At 41.4% G+C, this 27,189-nt stretch overlaps 1 protein-coding gene across 2 annotated transcripts; it reads left to right on the top strand.

Moving 5' to 3' along the window:
- The first annotated feature begins 18,978 nt into the window (after positions 1-18,978).
- slitrk3a (SLIT and NTRK-like family, member 3a) lies at positions 18,979-25,670 on the top strand. 2 transcript variants are annotated; one of them, XM_027009339.2, is made up of 3 exons: positions 18,979-19,311; positions 19,647-19,748; positions 20,953-23,665. In XM_027009339.2, exon 3 carries the CDS (start codon positions 21,002-21,004, stop codon positions 23,618-23,620), a length of 2,619 nt encoding a protein of 872 aa, XP_026865140.1. In that variant the 5' UTR covers positions 18,979-19,311; positions 19,647-19,748; positions 20,953-21,001; the 3' UTR covers positions 23,621-23,665. The 2 variants fall into 2 exon arrangements, with proteins under 2 accessions (XP_026865140.1, XP_026865139.1); XM_027009338.2 differs by lacking the exon at positions 18,979-19,311 and adding an exon at positions 23,951-25,670 and having other exon boundaries at positions 19,667-19,748; positions 20,953-23,629.
- The last annotated feature ends 1,519 nt before the right edge of the window (positions 25,671-27,189 follow it).

Below are 27,189 nucleotides of genomic sequence, written 5' to 3'. Positions count from 1 at the left end.
ACATACCACTGAACCACTTCTCTGTGTTTCTCCATAGCTTGCAAAATTTTACAAAATGCCTGTGATAATGTGCAGCAGTTGGAATGATTCCTCAGATTGGTAAGAGTTGCACAGAGCGATTTGGAAGGCAAAGTTGTTAATGACGTTTGCCATGCAGCCTCTGACATGGAGCCACAGTTCCACATTCCCACTCCGTATCTGCCTCCCTCCTCGCCGGCTCCATGCTGACACCTCCCACTGAATACCCATGCAGGTTGTTTATAGACTCTTACAAATTAAATGAAAACTTATGGACTCTTACAAATTAAAACGCTTACAAATGCTCATGTTCTACTGATTGGACTTGACAAAGTCTTGCTGTTTTTTCTTCTGCTATAGGTAACAGCATTGATTATAGGATTTGCTCAGATAAAGATTCTCTGCCAATGCTTCCCATTTGTTACAATGGCAAAAATGATATTGACAACCCCATAGCTATTCCTTGATTGCTTTTATGGAGCACTGTATTTAAGCATGTGGATAACATAATTTTCAGACTTTCAACCAACCTGAACACCAGTAGCCAAGTAAATAACTTTGCAATGTGAAAGAACTGTGAAGTCACCAACAGCCCAGGAAAAGACAATAAGGGTGAAAAAAATATAAAGATACAACACAACAGAACACTTCAGAGAAGTATGTGACCCAGGATAGGTCTTTATTGATCCTTTTGCAAATTTAGCTCTGGTATTTCACTTTTACTCTTGATCTTCCAACAGGATCTGCCAAACCAAGGGCAGGGTTCACAAGCAATCCAGAACTGCAGCAGGGCATCCCAGGGAGAAAGCACCATGAGGTTGCTCTGCCTTAGTTCTCCCAGTGCGAAATGATGTATGCTTTGAGCTTGAATCTGCACAATCCAGGACTTAGCAACAGAGGGGAGGTGACTGGCTGTGGTAGGCCTGTAGAGGAGAAGCGCAGGGGTTGAAATGCCACTGGATATCCAGGCCCAGTCTGAGTGGAATGAGCCCAAGCCTGGCTGTGAAAATAATGAAGGAAGCTGTAGAGAAATATCAGCTAAAGGGTTTTGGCAACTGTACGCTATAAGATGATTGGTGATAGATACTGCAATATATTGATTCGTTACTGTGTTTATGCCAACCCCCTGCCCTGGAGATACACTCGGCCCAGTGTAATGTTCCCCTGATTCAACTTGTGAATCAATTAAGTTAGCTTGAATCAGTTGTGTTAGAGCAGACGAACAGGACTGAGCAGTGCTGTGGTCCATCGGGACCAGTGTTTAAGAGCCCTGCTGTTCAAACGGATTTTCTAGTCACGAGCCAGGAGTACTCATGCTGTCAACATTTTATGCTTTCCATTTCCAGACTAACACTCCCGTTTTGAACTTATGAGGGCCCTGGCAGATAGCCACAGAGTTAAGCCATGTCAGAGAAGGGAAAGGGTGTGGTGCACAACCAGGACTGGGAAACATGGGTTTAAGGCAGAGGGCAAAGAAGGCCAGGTTGATAATATGCTACAGTTGCAAGCAAAATTATTCAAAATATTCAACTCCCAAATTAGATTTATTAGCCACATTTACAATTGTTCAGCTGTTTGCAATTAGCAAAATCAAACAAGAACAATTTTAAGTAGCTCAACACAACTAATATAACAAGTGGTGTCTTCAAATTAAATGCAAAATGCCACTTTTAATGACTACTGCAGGCGCAGAATTATTCAACTCCTTTATGACAAGCATATTCAGTACTTAGTAGAGCACCCTTTGTTGTTATGACCTGCTGCAAACATGATGCATAGTCAGACACCAGCTTCTGGCAGCATGCCTCAGGAATCTTAGCCCATTTCTCATGGGCAATGGCCTCTAGTTCACTAATATTCTTGGGTTCGTTTCTTCAAATCCTACCAAAGACTATGGGGGTTCAAGTCAGGTGACTAATGGCTAATCCAGAATCTCCCAGGATTTCTTCTGAAACCAAACCTTGGTGGATGCTGATTCTTGGGATCATTGTTCTGTTCGAAGGTCCAGTGACGCCCACTCTTTAGCTTCCTTATAGAAGGCATGACGTCTTCTCTGAGGATTTCCTGAGACTTATTGAATCCATCTTGCCCCCCACATGCTGCAGATTTCTAGTGCAGCCCCAGAGCATCATCAGGCCATTGCTATGCTTTTCTGTAGGCAAGGTGTTCTTTTCAGAGTATGCTTGATCCTTTCTCCTCCAGACATTCCACGGAGCCATAGGCCCAAAACGTTCCAGTTTGTTTCATTGCTCCACAAAACAGAAACATATTGGAGCCAACTTTTCTTGTGCTTTTGGGTCAGCAGCACAAACACCTTGGAGTTCGGGTATGGAGACCTTCAGCGTTTAGTATGCGGCTTACTGTGCAAAGTGAAACCTCAGTGACTGCTACCACCAAATTTTGGGGAAGATCTTTTGCAGTCACTCAAAGGTTTTTGACCACCTGCCTCTTTAGTAATATGGTGGCTGCTGGTGATCACCTCCTCTTTCTGTCACATCCAGGTAGTGGAGCCATCATTCCTTTAACTTTGAATTTGCAAACAATGCTTCCAACTATATCTATAGGAACATTCGGTGCCTTTGCTCTCTTTTCCTTGTTTGTGGAAGGCACAACTTTGGTCTTTTTTGGACAACTCTCTTGACTTATTTCTAATATGTAAGCAAATTTCACAGTTGACAAACTCCTAGCCAGTCTAGGTATATGATGTGTTTTAACTCAAGTACACGTGATGCAACTAATGAAGCCCCTATTTAGTTGCATCAGGTATATTTGGGACAACACCTGATTTTTCCAACGTGTGCTCTTATGAGGAACTTTGTTCAGGGGGTTGAATATTTCTGAGAGTTGCACTAGCCATTAAAAGTAGCATTTCATGTTGAATTTGGAGAAACCACTTGTTATAATAGTGGTGTTGAGCTATTTAAATTGTTCTTGTTTGATTGGTTTATTCCAAGCAGCTGAAAGTTTGTAAATTTTGCTAATTCATCTAATTTGCAATGGGGGTTGAATAATTTTGATTACTATTGTACTTTTTTTATTGTACTCTGTGGATTGAATGGGAAGTTGGATAGTACTTTCTCTCTGTTGATCTTTCATTCCCTACATCCCGCTCATACACTGCTTTGAACAGGTAACAATGGCTACAAGTGACTCATGAGAGAGGAATTTTCTAGCCACAAGTCACACACCTCTAGAGATAAAATGCCTCTGAAACTGAGTAAATAAGGCTGCACAGACAGCCACATGCCGGACCACTAAAACTGTTCAGTTCAAAAGCCAATAAAAATTCACAAATCCACAGATCAAATCACTGTCATAAATCCTCTGGCATGCCAGACCAAATTTGTTTATTACACCTCTAACATAATACAATACAATACTCATGCAATATTACATTCTGTTTTCAGATAGCCAATGTATGGGCGAGGTAAAATGCCGTGTCATATAGTCCTATAAGGGAACATTTTTCTTGCTGTGTAACTACATGAATTTGATTGGCAAGTCAGACCAACAGACCAACCCCCTCATGCATATTGGCGGCATGTCTGCCAGCCACTACTCTGGTCTTCTTTCTTCTCCTTCAGTGATTTTCCTTTTAAAACTGTACTACTTTAATTGTATAACCACACAAGTCAAGGTAAGCTTCAGAGCACCAGGTATGCAAATCACAAATAATGATATGCATCCATCTTTCGCAAAAACACTGAAGTTACCGCATTGAAAATGTTTTGAAAGCATGCAGATAGGTTTGTCATAAATATGCATAAAGGTCAGAATATCACTAATGAGTAACAGAAGGAGCAGAAATACAACACACTGTGGGTTTTCTTGCATAGGCGCTAAAACAAACAGGATAGGCTTGTTTCCTCTGTTAGCTTTATTCTTAGCTGATGCTAAAGGCAAACGTGTGCATGGGGTGTCAAACGTGCTTGTGTTCAGGTATGACCTCATGTAATCTCAGTGATTCCCTTGTGTACCTACTCATGCAGCGGAAGGTTGACGGGGAAAGGAAGACACCCGCTGTTCTCACCTCCAGGAGAGAGGTGTGTGCTATGCGGCTCATGTTCCTCCCCCTTCTCCCTATCCTTGACTCACTTCTCCATCGCTAGTATTTTTTAAATGTTCTTAGATTATATTAAGCTTATAGTAATTGTAAGATGGGATCTCCCTCCTCTTCAGCACAAGCATCACTCCAAAGCTGTTAACCACCCCTGTATTTATTTGGTTATATACTTATTTACTTATTTATTTACTACATACAGCTTACTCTCTCTTATCCTTCAGCACGTGAGTCAGGGCTGTTACCCGCAGTGATCAGTCCTTATCTCGCCGGCGCTTCAGGGGGGCCTGAGGCTGCTTTGGACATGCTGTGTCACGCTTTGATGTTGACCTCCACATTATCTCTGGCTAAAATTTCCCCTGCATGAGATGCCATGTTTGATCTTTCGCTATGGTAGCCCACAGAAATGGCCCAGCTTTCCGATTAATTGAAATGCTGAGATCTTTGAAGTGCGACTACAGTTTAAGAGGTTAAGAGAAAAGAGACTGCAGAGGAAAGGAGGAGGGGGGGGGGGGTAAGAAAATTCCCCCCTCTCATCTGTCTATATGAATGAAGCAAAGCTAGATTGAGTGAGCTAGGTTTATTCTGGAGCAGACTGCAAATCATAGTCATTGAAACAGCGGAGGGTTAAGGCACAAGCAGACAGCCACATCAGTGGCTTAGAGAAGGCTTAATATTAGAGAACCAGTAACCAACAGGTCGTTAACAGTGAAGGGAAACAGACAAAAAAAAAAACCCAGAGGAACTAGCAAGCTCAGGAACTAGCAAGCTCAAGGAAAACCTTGAGAACAAAGAACCAGGAACAAGAAGACTAGAAAAAAACAAGGAAACTGACTTGGCACAAGACAGGAAGAATGGACATAATCACAGTGGCTAATGGCGATGGAACAAGAGACATGTGTGAGGGTGGGGTTGAAGAGTGAATAGGCAACATCAACGGTGGAGAAAGAAACACCCATAATCCAAAACAAACACAAAGGCAAATAAATAAATAAGCGTAAATAAATAAATAAGTGAGAGATCATAATGTTTGGATAGTTTCAAATACTAGGCTTCTAAAGAGATATGAAGATGCTTGATAATTTTTATTTATTTATTTATATTTATTTAGTTATCTAGCTAATTATATACTTAGCCTGGATAAGTGTAACAAGTGAGAGTAATTTAATTGGATTTCACATGGATTCAATTCATATGAAGAAAAACTGCTACTGCTAAACCTGCTTCAAACACCTAAACTAGTACTGGCTTATATGCAACATAGGCTCCAAAATCCATTTTGAGGTCAGAAGTAAGGAGTAATGAGAGGCTACCTAAGACACATCATCCAATCAGAATTATACTTTTTTTTTTTCCAGATGAATTCAGATACCTGCAATCAGTACAGTCATTTGTTCCATTCTCAGCTAATATCTATTTGTATTTTTCTTGCATTTTCCATCCGTGTTTTTCTTTCCTCCTTCCTCTGTCAGTGATATAAATCCACATTTGGTCTTTTCTCATTTGTGTTCTTTGCAGGTGGTATACTTGTTTCATTCCACTTTCTATTCTTTCTATTTCATAGTTCTTGAGAGGGTGTCTGGTATGATCAGTGAAGTGTTATAACCTGCAGTGACAAATATATAATGGAATAACTCCAATGTCAGGTAAGATAAGTCACAAGTGGAGTCAAATGGATTTATGGGCAAATGCCCATTAATGTCACTGATTAGGTATGCACATAATACAGAGTTAGGGAAATTCACATATTTGACATAATGCATATATTTTGTAGATTCTATGTTGCTGAAATTAAACAGTGCTGATTCATTTCGAATGCTTCAATAGATGCTTCAATTCCCTCAGTTTGACACCAATGAAGCTATGGTCTCATACAGCATATGCTTTTCCATTTATCCAGCTAACAGACCTGCTGATTAGAGCTACTTTTGCAACGCACACATCCACACAAAATGACCAATAACAAAAGCTTTACACAATAGGGTTAATAAAGGTCATGCTAGTATGGTCAGGTCGACACAGCCATGCTGCTTTTAAATGTTACATAAATATCTCTTTCACACACACACACACACACACACACACACCCACCCACGTACGCACGCACGCACACACACACACACACACACACACACACACACTTGCTTTTTGACATAGATGCTCCATTTTGTTGGCATTTATCTTTCAGGTTTATAATTTCAGACAGGACCTCTGTTTTGCTTTGCCACATAAACTTTCTTACACCATCATAAAGCTCTATCAATATTTTACTGTTTGTTTCCTGAAGCGCAGACAGCAACAACTGATACTTAGAAAGAGGAAACACACTAAGTGCACTTACCATGTCTTTCCAGATGTAAAAAACCCTGATTCTTTAATGGCTCTCTTTTGATGAGACTGATAGATCTCTGCTTCCATTATGTTTGCTGGCTGATTCCCGCACAAGCTATGATGGACCTTTAGACATTGCTGCATTTTGCTTTAATGCTGAATGCACTCTGAATTGTCCTGAAGTCAGCAACAATCTGTACATTACAGACTGACTAGTCACTTCATTACAGCAACCTAACCTGCATCTACACTGACTGGCCATAATCTCATATGTACCTTATAAATGTTACCTATTCAATTACAGACTGTAAACAATACGCTGTCATGCAGTTTGTCAGTTACCCTCTACCCCATTTATCACGGATTAGTTCCTACACCACAGCTGATCAGATAATATTTTCAACAGATGGCACTGTCATGGAAGTGGCATGGTAGAAGTGTATCAGGCACAACATTGTTGCTGGGGTTTTTACTGTCACTGCTGGGCTCAAAGAATGGGCTACTATCCAAAACACATCCATCCAACAGCAGGTCTTTGGCCAGAAACTGATAACTGCTTGAGAGTTCTAATACATGGTTTAGCGAACACTAATAGCACATGGCAAAAGATGCATGTTAAAGTCTCTAAATGTACTATAAGGTGCTTCTAATTAATAAATGTTCCTAATAAAGTGGGTGGTGAGTGTATTGCTCCAAGTACTGGGATAACTCACATAAATCCCAGGTTCACTGAGGAGGAGTTAGCATGTGCCATCTTCGGATTACTATGCTCACATGTAATATTATCACACTGTCAGCAATTAGTAAGAAAAATTCAAAAATTCAAGACAACATGAGTCGTACACATGAGAGGGTCAGGGAGAAACACAGAGAGAGAGAGAGAGAGAGAGAGAGAGAGAGAGAGAGAGAGAGGTGCATTTGCTTATAATTATTGCATTCAGTATGAAAGTGAAGGAACATGCTGGATTGTAATGGTCCAGAGGACAAATTAATGTACATCAAGGGAACATGCCAGAAGGTGCATTTTGACAGAGGCATGAAGTTGTTCCTAGAAACAGGCTGAAGGCCAACATACAAAACACACTTCTAAAGAACATTTATTTTTATTTATTTTATTTATGACCTACGCCACTTAAGCCTTGCTTGTGTGAATAGGAGCTGCAGTGTGTGTATGGGACAGTCTTGGTAGCCTGTATAAGGTTTCAGGTTGAACAGACATCTGTCCGTGACTGCATGAATCAGGCCTTTATGAGATTCGTAGATTGCCTCTGTTGTGGTGCCAGCATACACTAGTGGAATTGGTCTTAGAACAGAGCCTGGAGCCAGACAGGGTAGACTGCACACAAATGTTCAGGTGAAATTATATTAATGCATATGGATATAGGTCCAAACAAGAAAGCTGAGGTGCTTTAGGCACACCTGTTTATACACATGTATAAATGCATAACGTGGACAGTGAACAGATCCTTGGTTTTTCAGCCCATACCTAAGTAAAATTGTTGTTTCCCTTTATTTATAATCACACATAGCACAATCGCATTGGTAACTTTAGTATTCAGTAACTTTCTACACCATTGGTTTCCCACTGGCCTAAAACACACTCCATTGGGGCGACTGTTTAATCCATCGAAAGCCCAGATAAATCTCCTTTTCAAAAATGAGAAGCTTACCATGAAGTCATTCAGGCTTAGTGTATTTTATGTTTACTCAAAACATGCTGAATAACACTAGGCTTTGATACTGTGGTTTTTTTTGGAGCGTCTCGTAATCGGAACAGTATGTCCTAAACAGTATGTAAACATCCACACAAATAAAATCAATGAGACCCAACAGAAACCATAGTTTGTGACTTTTTATCATTATCTAAGTTCACACATCACCATACTGTGTTTCCAGGTTTTGTAAAAGAGATTTGACAGGGTCTTTATTAGCCTAATCACACAGTTGGACTGTGTTAAAGGCCATAGGGAACCCAAGGTGTAGCATTATGTTTCTCATCTCTAAAACTATCAGCAAAATTGTGCCATGTACGATTATAAATTATGGGAACTAATATTTTTAACAGGGTAGAAAATGGTAAGATAATCTTTTAAAGATTTTATTTCTGGGTGCAATCGTCATTTCTGATTGATGGCTTACAGATGGCAGCCATCCATTAAACATAAGACGAGGTGGTGAGGGTGTACCTGAGGTTGAGGTTCAGGAGACTCATGGGAAATGGAGGTTAGTCTGCTGAAAGCTACATGAGCACTGCTAAGTCCTGGTCTTGGTGGAAGTGAACCCATGTTTATTCGGAGCTGTCTCATTTAAAGTTTGCGGCACTCTTCGAAAATGTAGTCCAGGCTGACTTTGAATTTCCTATCATTCTACATATTTATTGAGTGCGGTTTGAATTGCGAGGAAAGAATGGGCAACCATAAGGTAGGTGGAACAGACAGAAGAAGATACAGGGAGATTGATATTTAACAAAAAAAGGCATGTGTTTGTATGTTTATGTGTGCATGCAGGTGTGTGTTGTGTGTATGTGTTGCACACACAGCAGTCAAGGGCAGATTAGGCCCACTGGATTATCTGATGCTTCTCTGATTTTGCAATAGCGGCACATCTAACAAAACAGGGTGCAACATGTGAATGCTTGGCAGCCCAGTGAGATTCTAAACTAGACTCCCCCAGTTTCATCATGCAACCTACTCACTCACACACACACACACACACACACACACACACACACACACACACACACACACACACACACACACACACACACACACACACATACACACAAAAGAACACAAGAAGAGATTTTGGTTGATTTTTCCAAGTAAACCTAGAGTCAGTATTGCTCACAGCTAAATTACATTACTCTTTACTAGTATTGCCCTGATGCTAAGAAAGCACTAAAATAAAATAAGCTTTAACTGTGACAAATGTGAAGCACAGTTTCTGTTGCAATACCCCATACATTATCGATTTTAGTTTGACTATACACACAAACATCCCCCAGGGCTCATCTGTTTTGGTTGACAATTAATAGTGCCATAGCCCAGTATCAGACAGGGGACATGTCTAATTTACTGACTGCCTTAAAGTCCCTTTGGGTTGCCAAATAACTAAGTGCTAATTGAAGGACACGGAGAAGAGAAATGAGGAATGACATCAGAGTCAGTCAGGCATGACAGGAAGAAAAAAAACGCCCTTTGTGGAGACGACTTTAGATATTTGTCCAGAAAACAGAATCTATTATCTCTCCAATGTTAAAACTTTAACACTCAAGAAGGAGAGAAATGTCAGAATCCCCTTACTGGCTGTAGACAGGATGAGAGGTTGGATGTGGGTTATAGGTAGGGTGTGGATGAGTAAGGATGGGTTATAGGTATGAGTGGATGAGTAAGGTTATAGGTATGAGTGGATGAGTAAGGATGTAGTGTGTGTCTGTGTGTGTGTGTGTGTGTGTGTGAGAGAGAGACAGAAAGAGTGAATCTGAGTCTATGAGGCACAGCTATTGAGCACTGGGCCAAAGAGGACTAAAAACCCCTTACTTTTATTATCATTCCATGCTTGGACACAAGAAAAACTCTTGTCGTGGGTTCATGGGGAGCAAGGGAGAAAAAAACAGGGACCATTTCACCCCACCCCACTGGAGCTAGACAGCCTAAGTTATAAACTATTATGAAACTGCTATGAACCATTGAGCAGTGATGGACGCTGGTGAGGATGGAAGCATAGCTTTTGGTTTTTCCGTTCCATTCCTTTCATTTCCTTTCCTAAGATCTGATTTAAGTCTGCAAATCACATTTCTCTTCCTATATGTATCACCTTTCTGTCTGCATACTTCAAGCTTGTGGCAGGGAGAAGACATCTACACTGTTTTCTTGAAGATGCCAGCTGTAGCATTTGCAAGAAGTGCCCACATTCAAATCTTAGAGAGCTAGCAAGTGACAAAGAGTTTATCTCTATCTCATCTTTGAAAGTGTCTTTTCTTCACATTTCTGTAGCTGTTGTTAAGTGCTTCTTCTGATTACCCCTCATATGAGATAAGAGTTGAAGTGTGGTGTAAGTGTCAGTTTATAAACCTGTAAGGTTATCATCTCAAACTTTTCAGCATAAATGAGGCTGTAATTCTTTGAATGCTGAAATGTGGGGCGCAGGAGAGTTTAGGATGGAATGGCGGGATGTTGGATAGAGTAGGAAGCCCATTCACCAGAATGCAGGAAGCTCCTTCTAAGATTGCAGTAATCATTTTTTTACGCACCAGCAATAATGTCAAACTTACATAAAGCAAACTTCAAAGCTACACTTCAGAAGTAGAGGTGCTGTCTCAGATCTTTTATCTTTCGTGTGTAAACTTATATTACACCAAACTTACATTTTTTGGAGAGAACTTTATTAAAATTGCTCAAAACTTAATCACATGTTCAAAACTGAATCACATGAATCATCACTAACATTTTTATGTTTTCTAATACCTCTGCTTTCTTTATGGAGGTAATGAAAGTCCCATAAACAGTTTAGATTTGACACTATAGTTGAACTAGCTTAAGTAAAATCAACCTCAACTGTGTCACCTTTTGGCATACTTGTATAATATGAGATGAAAAATCTCTCAGTTGCATTAAAACCCAAAAGATTCCCTTATTCCCTTCCCCTTGAAACATATTGGAATGACACTGAGCAGATCTATGGCATTATCATTATATAAAACCCTACAGCTGTATGGAACTCATTACCATAATAACAACTATGTAAACATATAAATATGTAACATTGGGGATATAATACATAAATGATATGAGCTGTTTCTTCAGAGGTCTCCTTTATGTGAATGAGAAATCAAATATGTGTAGAGGAGAATTTCACACATTGAAAAAAGTATATATTTGCTTATATTTAATGTCAGTGTTACTAGCTGAGCTAGTGTTTATTTCTGTATGTTCATACATCCAAAGACATTTGTTGCCCTCTAAAATCTCTGAACTAATCTCTTAAATACCCCCAATAGGAGATTTTGTCAGGTACTGACCTATCAGACATGTCAATGTTGGTTACACCCAAGAAAATCCCTGGTTTACAGTGCCACACTGTGGGAAATGGGAAAGACTAACAGGGGTCAAAGAGGTGACATGTCATGCGTGGCAGAGTATCACGGTCGTGCTGTTATGACCTTAAAGCAGGGAGATATAATCGTGCTTTTTATAGATACTATTCACTCTCCAGTCATGTGTGTGTCAATAAGCACATGGAACAAAAGCACCAGGACCAAGAAAGCTATTCTTAACACACCCACATACTCTCACACACATGCTCTCTCAGTGGCAGCTGGTGGAAAACATTACCTACTAGGTGGGGCTGTTGGTGACATACTCCCTCCAGCAACCAATACAACTTAACACAAACTACTAGGGCTCTGTGAAATAGCCAGTAATTTCTTTTCCATTTTCATTAAAAATCAACAATAATAAATGACAATTATCATTGATTGCAACTCTAATGTGTTCAGATAGAAGGGACTTTATGCGTCATTATTGCAGTGGACTTAATATTATCTAGCTATAAATTAAGTATCAAAAGGAAATTAAACATTAAAACTGCCTGGACTGTCTTATCTCAGTTCGCCAGAACCACCACTGAAACACACAGCTAGCTAGTACCTAAACCAGTTAAGCTAGCTAGCTAATAATTAGCGAACTAAGTTAACGTTAGCTAAAAGTTAGCGTTAAAGAACACTAGCGCAAACCGGGGTTTCACGAGAAAAGCTAACCTAGTTCATTGGTACTATAAATGAAAAACTAATACAAAATACACAACTTCGCTAGCTATTCACTACAGTAAGCTATTCACTACAGTATAGTTTCTCCACCAAAGTTCTAACCAAAATGGATTTTAGAGAAAATATCTTAGCGTTACTGAATTTGGGGCACCTGAAATGTCGCGTCTCGAGTAACCGCGTTCACCACTGTCAATACAGTCAGTTGTCTCTACTCCACCTCTGACTGACTCAATGATCAATAACGTCAGTTGTCTCTGCTCCAGCACTGACCGACTGTCATCAATACCGTCAATTGTTTCTACTCCACCACTGACTGACTCTGCTTGGGGCGCTAAGTTAATCAGATTCGAGGACGCTGATTGGCTACATTTATGTCGCTGTATGCGTATTTTGTGTCAGCAATTGGCTGCGCTGTTCCTCTGCTTGGACAATATTTCTAGTGCCCCAGAAGAGAGGCAATGGACCACTAAGCTAATTCCCCCCGGTATACGTGATATATTATACATTATTGTTCATTTTTAATACATTCATACTTAAAATAAGTAGTTATAAATGATTATTTTAAAACTGTTCATTTTTAAAAATGAAAATAAGTAACAATTAACATCAGGGCGTGCCCTAGCACTCTCTCTTGGCCAGCCGCCAGGGCTCTCTCCATGTTTGTCGGTAAGCTAATGGAGAGAGTACCTGAAACTATAAAGCTTTTGTACACTAATATACACATAGAAACGCACAAATCATAAAAGAGAAAAAAAAAAACATATTGATGTCTATCTCCTCTTTTTCTTTGTGGGGACCAGCCACATGTCTCTAGACATGGTTCTCATGAAGGTCCAAATAACTAATCCCCCCCCCCCCCCCCCCCACACACACACACACACTCACACATACACAAGGAAGCACTTGCCTTTGTAAGCACCTTTCAGCAAAATCTCCCATGTTTCTGCCCTTCTGTTTGGTATTGCCGAGTGAAAACTTGCCGATGCGTCATTCGTCTGCTTTTCTTTTATAGAAGTGTGCTGCATACTGCCAGTATCACAGCCGAAGCAGCAGCAGTGGAGTACAGTGAAGCTGGAATTCGTTTGTCTTGACACGAAAGTTAAAATAGAAACCCACGTTCTTATATCTGACTGTTGTATGTCAACACAGAAGTACTTTGATGACATGAATGAAGACAGAGATACTGTCTGTGTGTGTATATATGCTTGTGTGTGTGCGTATGTTTGTGCTGTACACAAAAACCACTCTAGAGGATTTGGGAAAAAGTGGTGTGTGTGTGTGTGTGTCTGAATGTATGTGTGCGTGTGTGTGTGTGTGTCTTTCTGTGTGTGTGTGTGTGTGTGTGTGTGTGTCTGAATGTATGTGTGCGTGTGTGTGTGTGTGTGTGTGTGTGTGTCTTTCTGTGTGTCTGCCTGTCTGAATTTTTGACTAAGAATATTTTCTAGTATATTCTCTCTCTTTCTGTCTCTGTCTCTCTCTGTCTCTCTCTCTCTCTCTCTCTCTCTCTCTCTCTCTTTCTCTCTCTCTCTCACACACACACACACACACACACACACACACACACGCGCGCGCACTCATACACACCATTTTTTTGGCAAATCCTATACAGGGTTTTTTGTGTACAGCACTGCATGTACCTCTCTGGTACATTGTGTGGATTTTGCCTTTGATATTTTTCCTGCTGGTTCACAATAAACATGACTTTGATTCCAAAATCTTGACCCACCTCTTCATCATCATCATCATCATCATCATCAATATCATCAATATATGCTGCTAGGCACTTACAGTACCATGAAACCATACACAGAAAAACAACATTTGTATGTACACTTCCTTGCCATATCTTATAGGTGCATTTAATGTATGTACAATTACAGACTTGAGTGCATCTGTGGTATTACACAATTTGATAGCTAACCCCATTCATTAATGCTTAATTTCTGAGCACATAACCAGTGCTAAGTGAATATTATTTGGATGGCAGGCCATTCTCAGCAGCAGTCACACCAGCATGGTGGTGTCATAGTAATGGGCATTGTTTGAGAATGAATGTATTAGCCACAACAGTGTTGCTGGTGGTACTACACATATCATTGTAACTGCTGAGTTGAGAATGGCCTTCCACCAAGCCAGTAGTGGCCCAGTGACCACAAACTCACCATTAATGAAGAATTGAATGATGGGTATATATTCTATGCAACAGATGGGTAGTTTCTAATTGTACACCTACAAGATATTTCTAGTAAAAATATATATTTCAAGTAAAGTGGGTGGTGTGTGTGATCTATAAACCTGCAGTTCACACAAAGCCTGTAAACAGTGAGTAGCAGAAAGGCATTTAAAAAGCATCCAACCTGTGTTTGAACTAAAATGACTTTCAATCTGAGAAGTCAGAGACATCGTAGCTCCCTTCGAGACTCACATTTTTTTAATCAAGTGCTAAACTGCCCATAAAGAGAAACAATGATCAGTTAACTTAGTTAGATCACTGCACATGTACTTATGCAGATGCATGGATGAGTGGTCTGTGTGTTTAGACATGACTCTTACAGCCTTCCGGACCTCCCTTTCATATGTTTTGTGATGACAATGCGAAACGCTCACCTCTGACTTTTCACTTGTCTGGTCTCTTCTACAAACTGCGGTTTCATGGTGGTAATTATTGTAATGAATTACTGTAATTATCACTCTGGTCTTTTTCAATGAGCGCTCCTTATTTTCTGGGCTTTGTCTATGATTGGTCACTGTCGCAGGCATTCCAGGCTATTGTTATTGTGAAAATGCTGCCTTGGTTTATTTCCTATTTTACGCCTCTTCTCTTTGGCTGAATTCTATTTTGCTTGTTACCCTAATGTTACATCTGTAGACAGCCTAATGCCTTTGGGAAACCACAAAAGCATTACGGTAGAGATTACATAATTTAAGAAATTTATTCAACTTTTAACTGACCTTCATTTTAGAATCTCAGGAAAGAGAAGTCACTGCTTACCTAAATAAAGTGGACACTGAAAGGGCAGTGACATTTTTTAAACTGTATTTTTATTCACTTTCTTTCTTTCTTTCTTTCTTCTTCCTCTTCTTCTTCTCTGACTGAACCAGCATAGACATGAACAAACCATCCAGTGTGATTCAAGACTAAGATCAGAAAAAAGTGAGTTCAGCTGAAGAATATGAATCCAGATTCATGTCATAATTTGAAAATGGCATGAAATAAATAACTTAGCAAATGCAAAAGCAAAAACAACAGTATCTTATAACAAGACAAGAGTTTTGGTGAAATACTAGCACATAGATTAAATGGTCCTTGATGTTTGAGAAACAACTTAGTAAAAAATTCACCCAATTAAATAATCATACTGATATCTAACCCTGGAATCCAACCTGAAGTTAAACAGCCATAACTTCTCATTTCTCATTCCTTTGAGTTTGCTTTTTACCTTTCTTTTAAAAGAGCTCTCTGAAAGTACCATCTCTGTAAGCGGTTGCTCACAAACTACCTTAAGTATTGGACAAATTAACAATGCACTGTACTTAGAGTGAACAAGTGTAGTAAGTAAAAGCTTTTGTTTATGCAGCATGCAGCCTTCCGGCATCACTCATGTTTGACACAAGCAGCCATCAGATGTCTTGTCTCCTTCAATCTGTCCATTGGGACATTCTGCATCCAATTCCCAGCATTTCACATTGTTACAGTAAACAATTACTCATAATCAGGAGTAATGGATTATGTAACAACTCTGTTGTGGATTCTTCTCAGATTAATCCCTCGGGCAGTTTCTTGGGACCCTGCCGAAGGGTGACTGGATATTTGACCTGGACTCGGGTGGGTTATAAGGGCCTTCTAACCAAATGGCAAAAAAAGAAAAGAAACAGAGGGGGAGAATTAAAAGAGAGCTGAGCTCTGCCTCATATTTTTGGATTGTTTTTGATGTTTTAGGTCAGCCTTTGAGAAATCTCTGCCAGAAATCTGGGACAGTGCAAACCAACCAGAATTTTCCTCTCTGAGACTTTTGACATCCCTATTTTAATTTTTATTTTTTCCATGAGCTATTTTACAATTAGGTCTCGGCTGGTGGAGGGGGGGGGGGGGGGACCCTGTTTGACAGCAGGAAACCTGGGGAAAAGAGAGTGAGAGGGGGGCTATCACTGGGCTCTGAGCCATGTGGAGGTACAGCATCGTGGCTAGCTTCATACACACACACACACACACACACACACACCACAAAAAAAAAACAACACATACAAACACATACACAAACACACACACCATTTTTATTTTGGGGAGATTCCAGTTGCAAACTCTCACTTGCAAGAGTGAATGAAGAGCCTGGTGGAACCTGTGGTGTGATATGATGAGCAAGCTCTCACAGGGCTGAGAAGGCAGGACACACGATCATTCATTTCTCAGACTTTTCTGGGCATATTAAGGGGCAAATGTGACATCTGTGCATGTGACAAGGCCAAGCAACAGACATGTGTGGAGAGAAAATTCAGTTAATAAATAAACAATGCACCCAATTAATAAAAATATACATGCATACATAAAGGCATGCGTACAGAATATTTAAATACATGGTACTAAAGATGGTGCACTGATATATTAGAGACAAAGAGGACATAGGGCGAAGAACTTGGCCCGAGGACAGGGTGAGTGGAGATTGACTGACATGTTCATGCTGCCTTTTCTGTGCTATGTAAGAGAGCCCAAGGTGGCTGACAGACCATGGTAGAATCTCTGACACATCCCAGGAGGACCCTGAGTGTGGCATTCTCCCCCACAAGCATCTCAGCCTCCACTGTGCCAGGTGACCTAACAGACCTGAATTGGGGGAGGGAGAGAGGCACCAATCCCCCAGCACCAACTCTTGAGCACCTCATTCCTGTCAGTTGACTTAGGCTGAGAAGTCCCAAGCTGTGACTTCAACTTGCAACTCCATCATCATGTAACAACATCAGAGTGGATGAAGGTAGTTGCCAGTTGCCATGACAGTCTTTCTTCTGCCATAGAAGCTATGTCCAACCAAAACGAAACATGCAGCAAGAAACATAGACAGAAAAATGAGCAGAAAGACAAGAGGTAATGTCAGGAAAAAGAGAGAAAAAACTGTAATATGGTGACAGGAGTAATGCAGTTGGTGATGCAGGCATGAGAGCATAGCCATGTGAATGCATGAGTGTCCCGCAGGCCTGAATGACAGAATGACAGGAGCAGGAATGAAAGAGCACTCACTCATAGGGGACAAAGTGGCAACCTAACCCATAGCTGTTCCCCATGCAGCTACCCCCACCCTTTCTCCCTCTCTTTCTCTCTCTTTCACTGTCTCCCTCTCTCCCTTCCTCTCTACCTCTTTCTCTCACTCCCTCTCTGTCTAGCTGTATCACACTATGTGTATCTCTTGATGGAATGCCTGGTGGTGGACAGTCAGACAAAGGTCTCCCAGGTCATGCCAGTCCCGAGAGACCCTGAGCCTCTTCAGATTTTTTGTTGGTTCCAACCTCTTGTGCACCTGATCCAGGTAAGGCAGGGCTGCATAGCTCTCTTTTACCAGTTGGAACAGAGGTTTGGGGATCCCTGGAGACTGGATTGAGAATTGTAAACACCCCTGGAGTGACGAGCAGTTGCTCTCCGGTGTCCTTTCTCATCTGCCTTATAAGGGTTAAGATATAATGGCTACTTTTAACATAGCTATAGTCAAACATTCGTTAGAAGGTAAGTCATGTAAGTCACGGTGAGTAAAAAGATTTTTTAAATTGTTTTGTGCTGTTTTTTGGTTTTATTTTTATTTTATTGTATTTTATTTATTTTTTTGATGACATTGCATAAGAGATACAAAGGTAGATGCTGTACTGATTATTATAAGTAACAGTGTGGGGAAGAATTCCAATATTTTTATATTTTAACAGTTAGATTATTATTGTTGTTAATACTACTACTACTACTACTACTACTACTACTAATAATAATAATAATAATAATAATAATAATATCTAACAACTTAAAAAATTAAAATAAATAAAATTTAAAAAATGAATGTTATGTTGTTATAATTCATATAATTCTAACGTACATATTTTGTTCTTATGAAGAATTTATAAGTTAATCTATCACGCAGAGAAAGGCGCCACACTTCGTCGTATTGCAGCCCACGCGCGGAACTCGGTTGCCCGCTGCAGGAAGGGCGCGGGAATACATGCTGAGCACCACAGAGGAGGACCGAGCGCAGTGTGGAGACAGAGAGCCTTTCATTACTTCGTTCTGCTGCAAAGAGATCGAACCAAAATCCAGAGAGAGAGAGAGAGAGAGAGAGAGAGAGAGAGAGAGAGAGAGAGAGAGAGAGAGAGAGAGAGAGAGAGAGAGGAATAGAATAGAATAGAATAGAATAGAATAGAATAGAATAGAATAGAATAGAATAGAATAGAAATGGCCGGGACATTGAATTACTTGAGTTAACCTTCCCGGATGCGATGCGCTGATCTTCCAAACTGAAATATAACCTCGCAGAGAGAGAGAGAGAGCGAGAGAGAGAGAGAGAGAGAGAGAGAGAGAGAGAGAGAGAGAGAGAGAGAGAGAGAGAGAGAGAGGCTGACGCGCGCCCCCGGTGCGGCACTCAGCGCGCTCTACAACCTCTGCCTCCTCCTCAATCCTAACCGCCAACACCACCAACGCCAATGTCCCTCCAATCTCTGTTCCTCCCTCCCGCGCCAGTTTCGCTCGCTTTTCTTCAAGCTCATTTCAGTGACGTCTAAAAACGACCCGATCCAGTGCGTTTCTTCGGTATGATCCTACATTCAAGTGATGCTGGTGCACTAGGAGGATTGACGCCCGCTCGGATCGGACCAGAGCTGCATCTGCCGGCTTCACTGCTGGAGCTATTAACTGCATCATAAACAAACCTACAGAAAAGGGACATTGCATTCCAATCACGTCTTCATTTCCCCTCGTTTGCCTCGGTCTCATTGGTAAGCGAGCAGAGAGAGAGAGCGAGAGAGAGAGAGGGAGAGAGAGAGAGAGAGAGAGAGAGAGAGAGAGAGAGAGAGAGAGAGGCACAAGAAACGCTGGTGAAGAAGAAAAGATTCAACAATCTTTCAACTCTTTTTTTTCGGATGCTCCTAAACTCCATAACGACAAGAGGTGAGTGTTGCGCAAATTCGCTCGTGGCCCTAATACTCGAACGTGGGAGGATAAATGAGCTCAAATGCATCGCACTCTCTGTATTTGATCTGAAAATGCTGTATACTCATTGACTTTCGTCTGATATAACATCTAAAGGACCGTTTTTATGCGATATGTTAATCTGAGCAAGAAAGTATGGTACTTTTCAGTGACGCTTTGGCAAGCAACTGTCAACATTTTGAGAATATTTAATTTGTTCTGCTGGACGTTGTTACGTAGCGATAATGCATGCGTGGTATTGTATGGAGATATTTTTCTATGTGAACAGAAGAGATTTTTTGGTTTCATTGCAGTGAATGTCTCCTTCCAGTCAACAATCGGAGGCACTCCGGGACCGCCCGTCTCCCTATCCATTCCGGCAAAGGAGATGTAAAGTTGGACACCATTAAAACCGAGTAGGTACCTTCTGCCACGGTAATATAGGTGTCATATCTGAACCGACTGTCTGAGTCCGGTGTGTTCGGATGTCCGCCAACACACAGAGAAATACCGAAACATAGCGTACGAGATGGCTGAAGAGACATCGGCACAAAGTGCGCTATTCATGCTGCGATCACTTTTTGCCCTCCCCATTCCGCAAGGATGTAAAGCAAACGTCGCTCTCCTGCCTTTGCTGGTTAAAAGGAGTCTTTCATCAAGTCCGAGATCGTGTTCTTTTGCAAAAGTCATCACGATCAGACATTCCGCGTTAAGCGGAGTGTTTGGGACCGTACCGCGCTCAGACCCACTCGGCTATATAGTTTCCCTGTTGACGTACTGGCAGCATGCTACTGCGATTTTAGCTAATTCAGTCTGTTCAAAGAACACGCAGCCTTAGTTAGCGTTGTAATTGGACTTCATCGATCTTTGGAGATGCGCCAGGCACGATTTACAGAAATAAATGAATGTTTTTAAATGTTTGTAGCGAACAGACCTTTCAGTTATTTATAGTATTATTAAAATATTGGTCTCCTCGCGATAAAATTGGAAGAGCACGAAACCGGCGGGCGAGACGACAAAAGCGTTAAGTTGTCGAATGTCCTCTGTCCCGCTCGCTGCATGTGAGTGCTTGCGTGTGTGCGCGCACGTTTGTGTGTTTCGGAGAGAGAGAGAGAGAGAGAGAGAGAGAGAGAGAGAGAGAGAGAGAGAGAGAGAGAGAGAGGCGACAGCCGTTGTATGATATAATGAATGTAAAGACAGTTAACGGGAAAAAATATATACGAAAAATGCCTCGTCACTAAGATACCTAATGATACGTGCGACCTAACAGATTATCGTGATTTAGGCCTTCGTGTGGGTGTGTTTCTCGTCCCTAGAAAACCAGAACATCACGTCACTATCGATCTGGTGATATTCTTCTTGATTCTTATACTGAAATGTGATGCGCGTTTTTATATGCTTCGGTTGTGTGTTGGCTGTCATTTAAACATGATCTTCATCCTCACATAGGCTACTGGCATGATAATGAGGGGAGAGAAGTTGTCGTTTGAAACTGTCATTTCAAATTGCGCATAAGCCCCAATATGTTACCGCGAATACTTTATAACAATAGCGCACATTCCAACGGAGTCAACGGCTTACTACTTTGAGCTCTGATTCTACTCTCTCTGTCTGTTTCAGTGCTGTGAAGTGGCTCTTGGCCGTAACTTCATCAGGTCTCGGCGGAAGGATGCTGTGGGTAACCCTGCTAAGCACAATAGCTTTAGGGTGGACTACACCGATCCCCTTGCTGGATGAGTCAGAGGAAATAGATGAGCCTTGCTTCGACCCTTGCTACTGTGAAGTCAAGGAGGGCATTTTCCATGTCCACTGCAACAGCAAAGGATTTACAAATGTCAGTCAAATCTCCCAAACGTGGACGAGGCCCTTCAAACTCAACCTGCAGAGGAACTCCATGCGCAAACTGTATTTCAACAGCTTTTTGCACCTCAACAATGCTGTGTCACTAAATCTGGGGAACAATGCACTGCAGGACATTCATGCAGGTGCATTCAATGGTTTGAGCATTTTGAAAAAGCTTTTTCTGCATGAGAATAAGCTGGAAGTGTTTAGAAATGATACATTTCTCGGACTCGAGAGTCTCGAGTATCTACAGGCGGATTACAACGTTATAAAGAGAATAGAGAGTGGTGCTTTTCGGAACCTGCACAAACTCAGAGTACTTATCTTGAATGACAATTTGATACCTGTGCTACCCAATTTATTATTCAGGTCTGTGTCGCTAACACACCTTGATTTGCGGGGTAATCGGCTAAAGACCTTGCCTTATAAGGGCACGCTGGAATACGTTGGTCGCAGCTTGATGGAGATTCAGCTCGAGGAGAATCCGTGGAACTGTGTGTGTGAGATTGTGCAACTCAAAACGTGGCTCGAGCGCATTCCATACACTGCTCTGGTGGGTGACATCACGTGTGAGTATCCATTTCATTTTCATGGCAAGGACTTGCGCGAGATCAAAAGGAGTGAGCTTTGTCCCATGCTATCTGAAGCTGAGATAGAGGCAAAACTTGGCATACCAAGATTACCTTTCAGTAATGAGAATACGTGGCCTACCAAGCCCTCCTCCATGCTATCATATTCCCACAACACCGCTTCCTCAGTAGAGTATAGAGAGCGGCACATTAAGCCAACCAAACGACCCAGACCCACAAAAACTTCACCCACCCCACGTAGCATTTACCCTGGTCCAAACCAACCCCCTATTCCTGCCTATCAAACCAGACCACCTATTCCAATAATCTGCCCTTCGGGATGTATCTGCAATTTACACATCAATGACTTGGGGCTCACTGTCAACTGTAAAGAGAAGGGATTTCACAACATCTCTGAGCTTTTGCCACGGCCACTAAATGCCAAGAAACTGTACCTCAGTGGGAACTTGATTCAGAAAATATACAGGTCAGATTTTTGGAACTTTTCCAGTCTGGATTTACTCCATTTGGGTAACAACCGGATATCTTACGTTCAAGAAGGCGCCTTTATCAACCTGCCCAATTTGAAAAGCTTATACTTGAACGGTAATGACATTGAAAGGCTGAGTCCCGGCCTTTTCCGCGGCCTGCAGATGCTCAGTTACCTGTATTTAGAGTACAATGTGATCCGAGAGATCCAGCCAGCTGCTTTCAGCTTAATGCCCAACCTGCAGCTGGTTTTCCTGAATGACAACCTGCTGCGTACGCTGCCTGTGGATGCTTTTGCAGGCACGTCTCTGGCCAGACTGAATCTGCGCAACAACTACTTCCTGTACCTGCCTGTAAGCGGAGTGCTGGAGCACCTGCACTCCATTGTGCAGATTGACCTGCACCAGAACCCGTGGGACTGCTCCTGCGACATCATCCCACTCAAACAGTGGATTGAGAAGCTCAGCTCCGTCATCGTTGTGGGGGAGGTCATCTGCAAAACGCCAGAGTTCGCGTTGGGCAAGGACCTGCGAGCCCTGGAGGCCGAGGTCATCTGCCCTGAGCTGAGATTCACCGCCCCCTCCCCTGGCATGACCAACGACATAACGTCGACCAGCGGCTCGGGACTGGGGCGTGCCCCGGCTGGGGGTAACGTCCCCCTCTCAGTGCTGATCCTCAGCCTCCTGATCTTGTTCATCTCCGCTGTGTTCGTGGCTGCTGGCCTGTTCGCTTTTGTCCTGAGGCGGCGCAAGAAACTGCCCTTTAGGAAGCGGCAGGAGGTGGACCTGACGGGCATTCAGATGCAGTGCCGGATATTCGAGGAGCGGCAGACTGCCTCGCCTGAGAAAGCGCCTGGACACGTCTATGACTACATCCCTCATCCTGTTACTCAGATGTGCAACAACCCCATTTACAAACCACGCGAAGGGGAGATCGAGGGAGAGCAATTTGCAGAGACCAAGGAAAATAGCAGTAATTATCGAACTCTGCTGGAGAAAGAAAAGGAGTGGACGATGGCTGTGTCTAATTCTCAGCTCAACACAATTGTCACCGTCAATCAGTCTGGTGACATAGCAGGCTTTCATGAGAATGGTGTGCTTTGCCCCACGGTGATTGACAGCCAGAGACCAACCCCGACAGTAGGTTTTGTAGACTGCTTGTACGGAACGGTTCCAAAATTAAAGGACATGCACGTTGCACATGCACACCCCCCAGGAATGCAATACCCTGATTTACAGCAAGATGCCAGATTGAAAGAAACACTACTGTTCACTGGGGGCAAAGGATTTTCTGAACAAACAGGAACGAGTGAATACCTCGAGTTAAGGGCCAAACTCCAAACCAAGCCGGATTACCTCGAAGTCTTGGAAAAATCGTATAGATTCTGATTACAGAGAGTAAGCTCACTTCCATAGTGACCCCCTCACCACTACCACCACAAAAGTATCAAAAATAAATACATTTTAAAAATTAATAAAATTTTAAGCATGATGAGTTTTATATATATATATATATATATATATATATATATATATATATATATATATATATATATATATATATATATATATATATATATATATATTATATATATATATATAACAAAAATGTTTTCCCCAAAGTCGCTTTGGAGGAAAGGCCATACTCAGTTATTCAATGAAGTGCCTTTTTTCAGAGTAGCCAGCAATGTTATCAACCCTTATTTTTATATGGAACAGATTTGTTTGTGTCGTGGGAGCCATCGGGAGAGCATCAGACTAAATATTAGACGAAGCCTTCACGGCGCTCACGCGCGACTGCGGGAGGAGCAGGATTTTGCCACGTCTTGTCTCTTGCGCGCTCGGATACTTGCCCCAGGCCAGGCACAGTTTGTAGTATATTGCAGTTTGCTGCATGCATTCAACTGCAGGGTTGGGTATTGCTGAAAAGGATAATTCACCTTCAATAGAGATACTGCAACGCATTACTGTTCGGTGGTCTATTTATTTTATATATTACCTAAAGACTTCAGAGGTCCTATCTCAAGGACTTACCCAAGGATCAACGTTTGTGAATACATTATGACGCTCAAAGTTTTATGGAATTCAACGCACTTTCTTAAGACAGAACGCTTCTGGATATTATCACTAACGGCTTTGTAGAAGCACTTTTAATGTTTTCTCTCTCACAAAGATTTAAAAAGAAAAAAATGTGCATATATTTATTCTGTAATTTCAGTGAAAATTTAATTGTAAAGGTAATGTTAAATCTATGTATAGTGATTATGCGTCTGGTATAGCCTTCTTAATAAAAAGGAAAAACCGTATTAAATCAAATAAAAAGGGTACCAATGAATATCATTTGTGAGAAATACAGTTGACGTAGTGCTATGACGCTGTGATACGGTGCAGTGTCTTTTCTTTGTCCTTTTTTATCTGCAAGGCAAATTAGAAAATGCCTATAAACCTGCCGATGTCTGCCGCTGTACGTCAAATAACCTCTTACTGCTGCTATGAAATTCGAAAAGAGGACCAAGATGGTGCAGGTCTGATTTAAGAGAGAAACTACTGCCTTCATCTACGTTCCAGTAAGCTGTGCGAGCAAGATGAAACAGATATGAACCGTGCTATATAATTCGTTCCGATTTAAGCATTCACTTGGAGACTAAACACCAGTGAATTACAAGCTGTCAAACATACGAGATTTAGAATTGATGTCAATTGTCACTACTGAAATTGTCCACAAGAGGGCAACAGCGAGACACCCGCGCAAAGTATTTACAGAAAGGGGGAACCTGTGCACAATAGGTTGCCAAAAATAGATAGTCGGTCATTTGAGCGAAATGAATGTTGTACGAGAAGGAATATTTCTATATCGGTTTTTTTTTTCATGTTTCACTTTATTTCTTTTGAAACAGTTTGGATTCCACAAAATATATTTCTCTTGTGCAATGGAGAAAGAAACAATGGTGAATCAAATACGGGCATGAAAAGGTCAAACATTCAGTTGAAAACAGGGCTTCATACTTTATTGCTTTATTCATACCGTCAACCCTGGGTCAACAAAAATAACAAATGCCTGTTGCTGTAGATCAGAATAACCACATCCCATTGTCCACGGAATGAAAGCTTCATCTGCAAACATTTGCTATTTGCTCTTTTATTTAATCACTTTGAACATGCAGAAAACAGTCACATGCACATCTTGAGTTTTTTCCTGCTAACGAATGTGCAGTTTTACATGGATACTAAATAATGTGGTTTTCACTTGACATCAGTAACTATTTTTTTCTCCTTTTTGTTAAAATTTTATTTAACTCTTTTTACATTTACATACCCTGAAAAAGTGTTTTGCCAATGATTTAATAAATCATGTTTGTACCCATGGACAAGAGAGTTCATTTTGTGCGGCTTCATTGTACACTGATGAATTTGTGTTAGTGCACTGGGATAACGGATGTTTGTCTGTCATGTGAGAATATTCTCTCTTGAACATTCTTTATCCCACTAGTGCAGAAGATTTGAATGTAGCTATCGTATGTCTAATGGAACAGTGAGACCATTTGCTCAAATGGATATGAAAGGAAGTTTCCTGTTGTTTGTTTTTACATGAACACACTAAGGTTGTGAATCTTAAATATTTATATTTGGGATGTAGGAAGCATTCTAAACTAGGATTTCTGTAAAAATGGCTGTTTTTTAATTTTACACACAAGGGACAGCACAAATATCTGGAATTCCACATTTTTAAGTGTGTATCTGCATGTGTGAGTGTGTGTGTGTGTGTGTGTGTGTGTGTGTGTGTGTGTGTGTGTGTGTGTGAGAGAGAGAGAGAGAGAGAGAGAGAGAGAGAGAGAGAGAGAGAGAGAGAGAGATTCATATAAGTCATTACAACCAGTCATTGTGCTTGTTGTTTTTATTTTTTATAATCTATGAGACTATTGGTAGCTGTCAAGGCACCACCATGGACAATGTTTGATGACACATATATAATAACAGATGTTGCATAATTATGATATTGTTTTCATCTGTATGACACATTTAAATGTGCAGTGAAATGGCTATGGGACAAGCCATGCGTAAAGCTTTAGAGGGCAGGTTATTGCCCCTCTCCTACATCATCAGTGGGCTACATTCTGCATTTTTCCGCATCCCTGTCACCTTCTCAGGTTTTTTTTCTCAATTTCCACCTGCCATTGAAATCTCCCCACTGGTTTGGATTCCAATTAGTCTGGAAGCCAGAGTGCAACCATGTGCTCCTGCTAACACACATGAAGCTGGCCATCGCATGTTTTCAGTAAACCAGCCTTCCACCCCACAGAGCAGGAGCACTCAGGCCCTCTTGAACATTATGAACAGCTGTGGCATCTGTGGAATTTGAATTCAAGACTCAGTGACAGGGCACAGTGCTCTTTTGCCCCTTCATATGAGGGGCAAAATGTCTTCAGCATTATATCACATATATCAAGACCAGTAACCTTCACACACTTCTACTGGACAAGTCAGTGACTTGGGTGACAGAAAACCTGTGCTTGGTTGATCATTTGACTGGTTGGAGTTTCTATAATCCATACCATCTCAGCCTGATTTGTGCTGTTGTGCGATTGAAAGGTTTTTTGTTGCATCAGTGGAATTCCTGTGTGTGGTCGTGGCCCCGGCCGAGCGTGTTGATATTACAATGCCCTCTCTAGCTGGTGCATCTGCTGTGCATTGTTTCCGTTGTTTTCTTTCTGTCTATTGATGTGAGTGAGCTCTCAATCTACAGCTGGTTCTCTTTTGCTCACCCCTTTCACAGTAATTGTCTGTTATTTTGCTTTGCATAAAACCAGAGCGGAGAAATTATCCAAGGAAACACGCAGTAAAGGGACAAAGAGAAAAAAGTGAAGAAGGAAAAAGGCAGTTGTGGAGTGTCAATCCTCACACTCTCCTGTGTTAGTATGCATAAATGTCAAGCCTCACACTCTTCTGTGTCAGTATGC

Source organism: Electrophorus electricus, chromosome 4, assembly GCF_013358815.1.
Source record: "Electrophorus electricus isolate fEleEle1 chromosome 4, fEleEle1.pri, whole genome shotgun sequence".
Classification (NCBI taxonomy): Eukaryota; Metazoa; Chordata; class Actinopteri; order Gymnotiformes; family Gymnotidae; genus Electrophorus; species Electrophorus electricus.
Note: the sequence above shows the minus strand (reverse complement) of the source record. Positions and strands in the feature narration are given on the sequence as shown.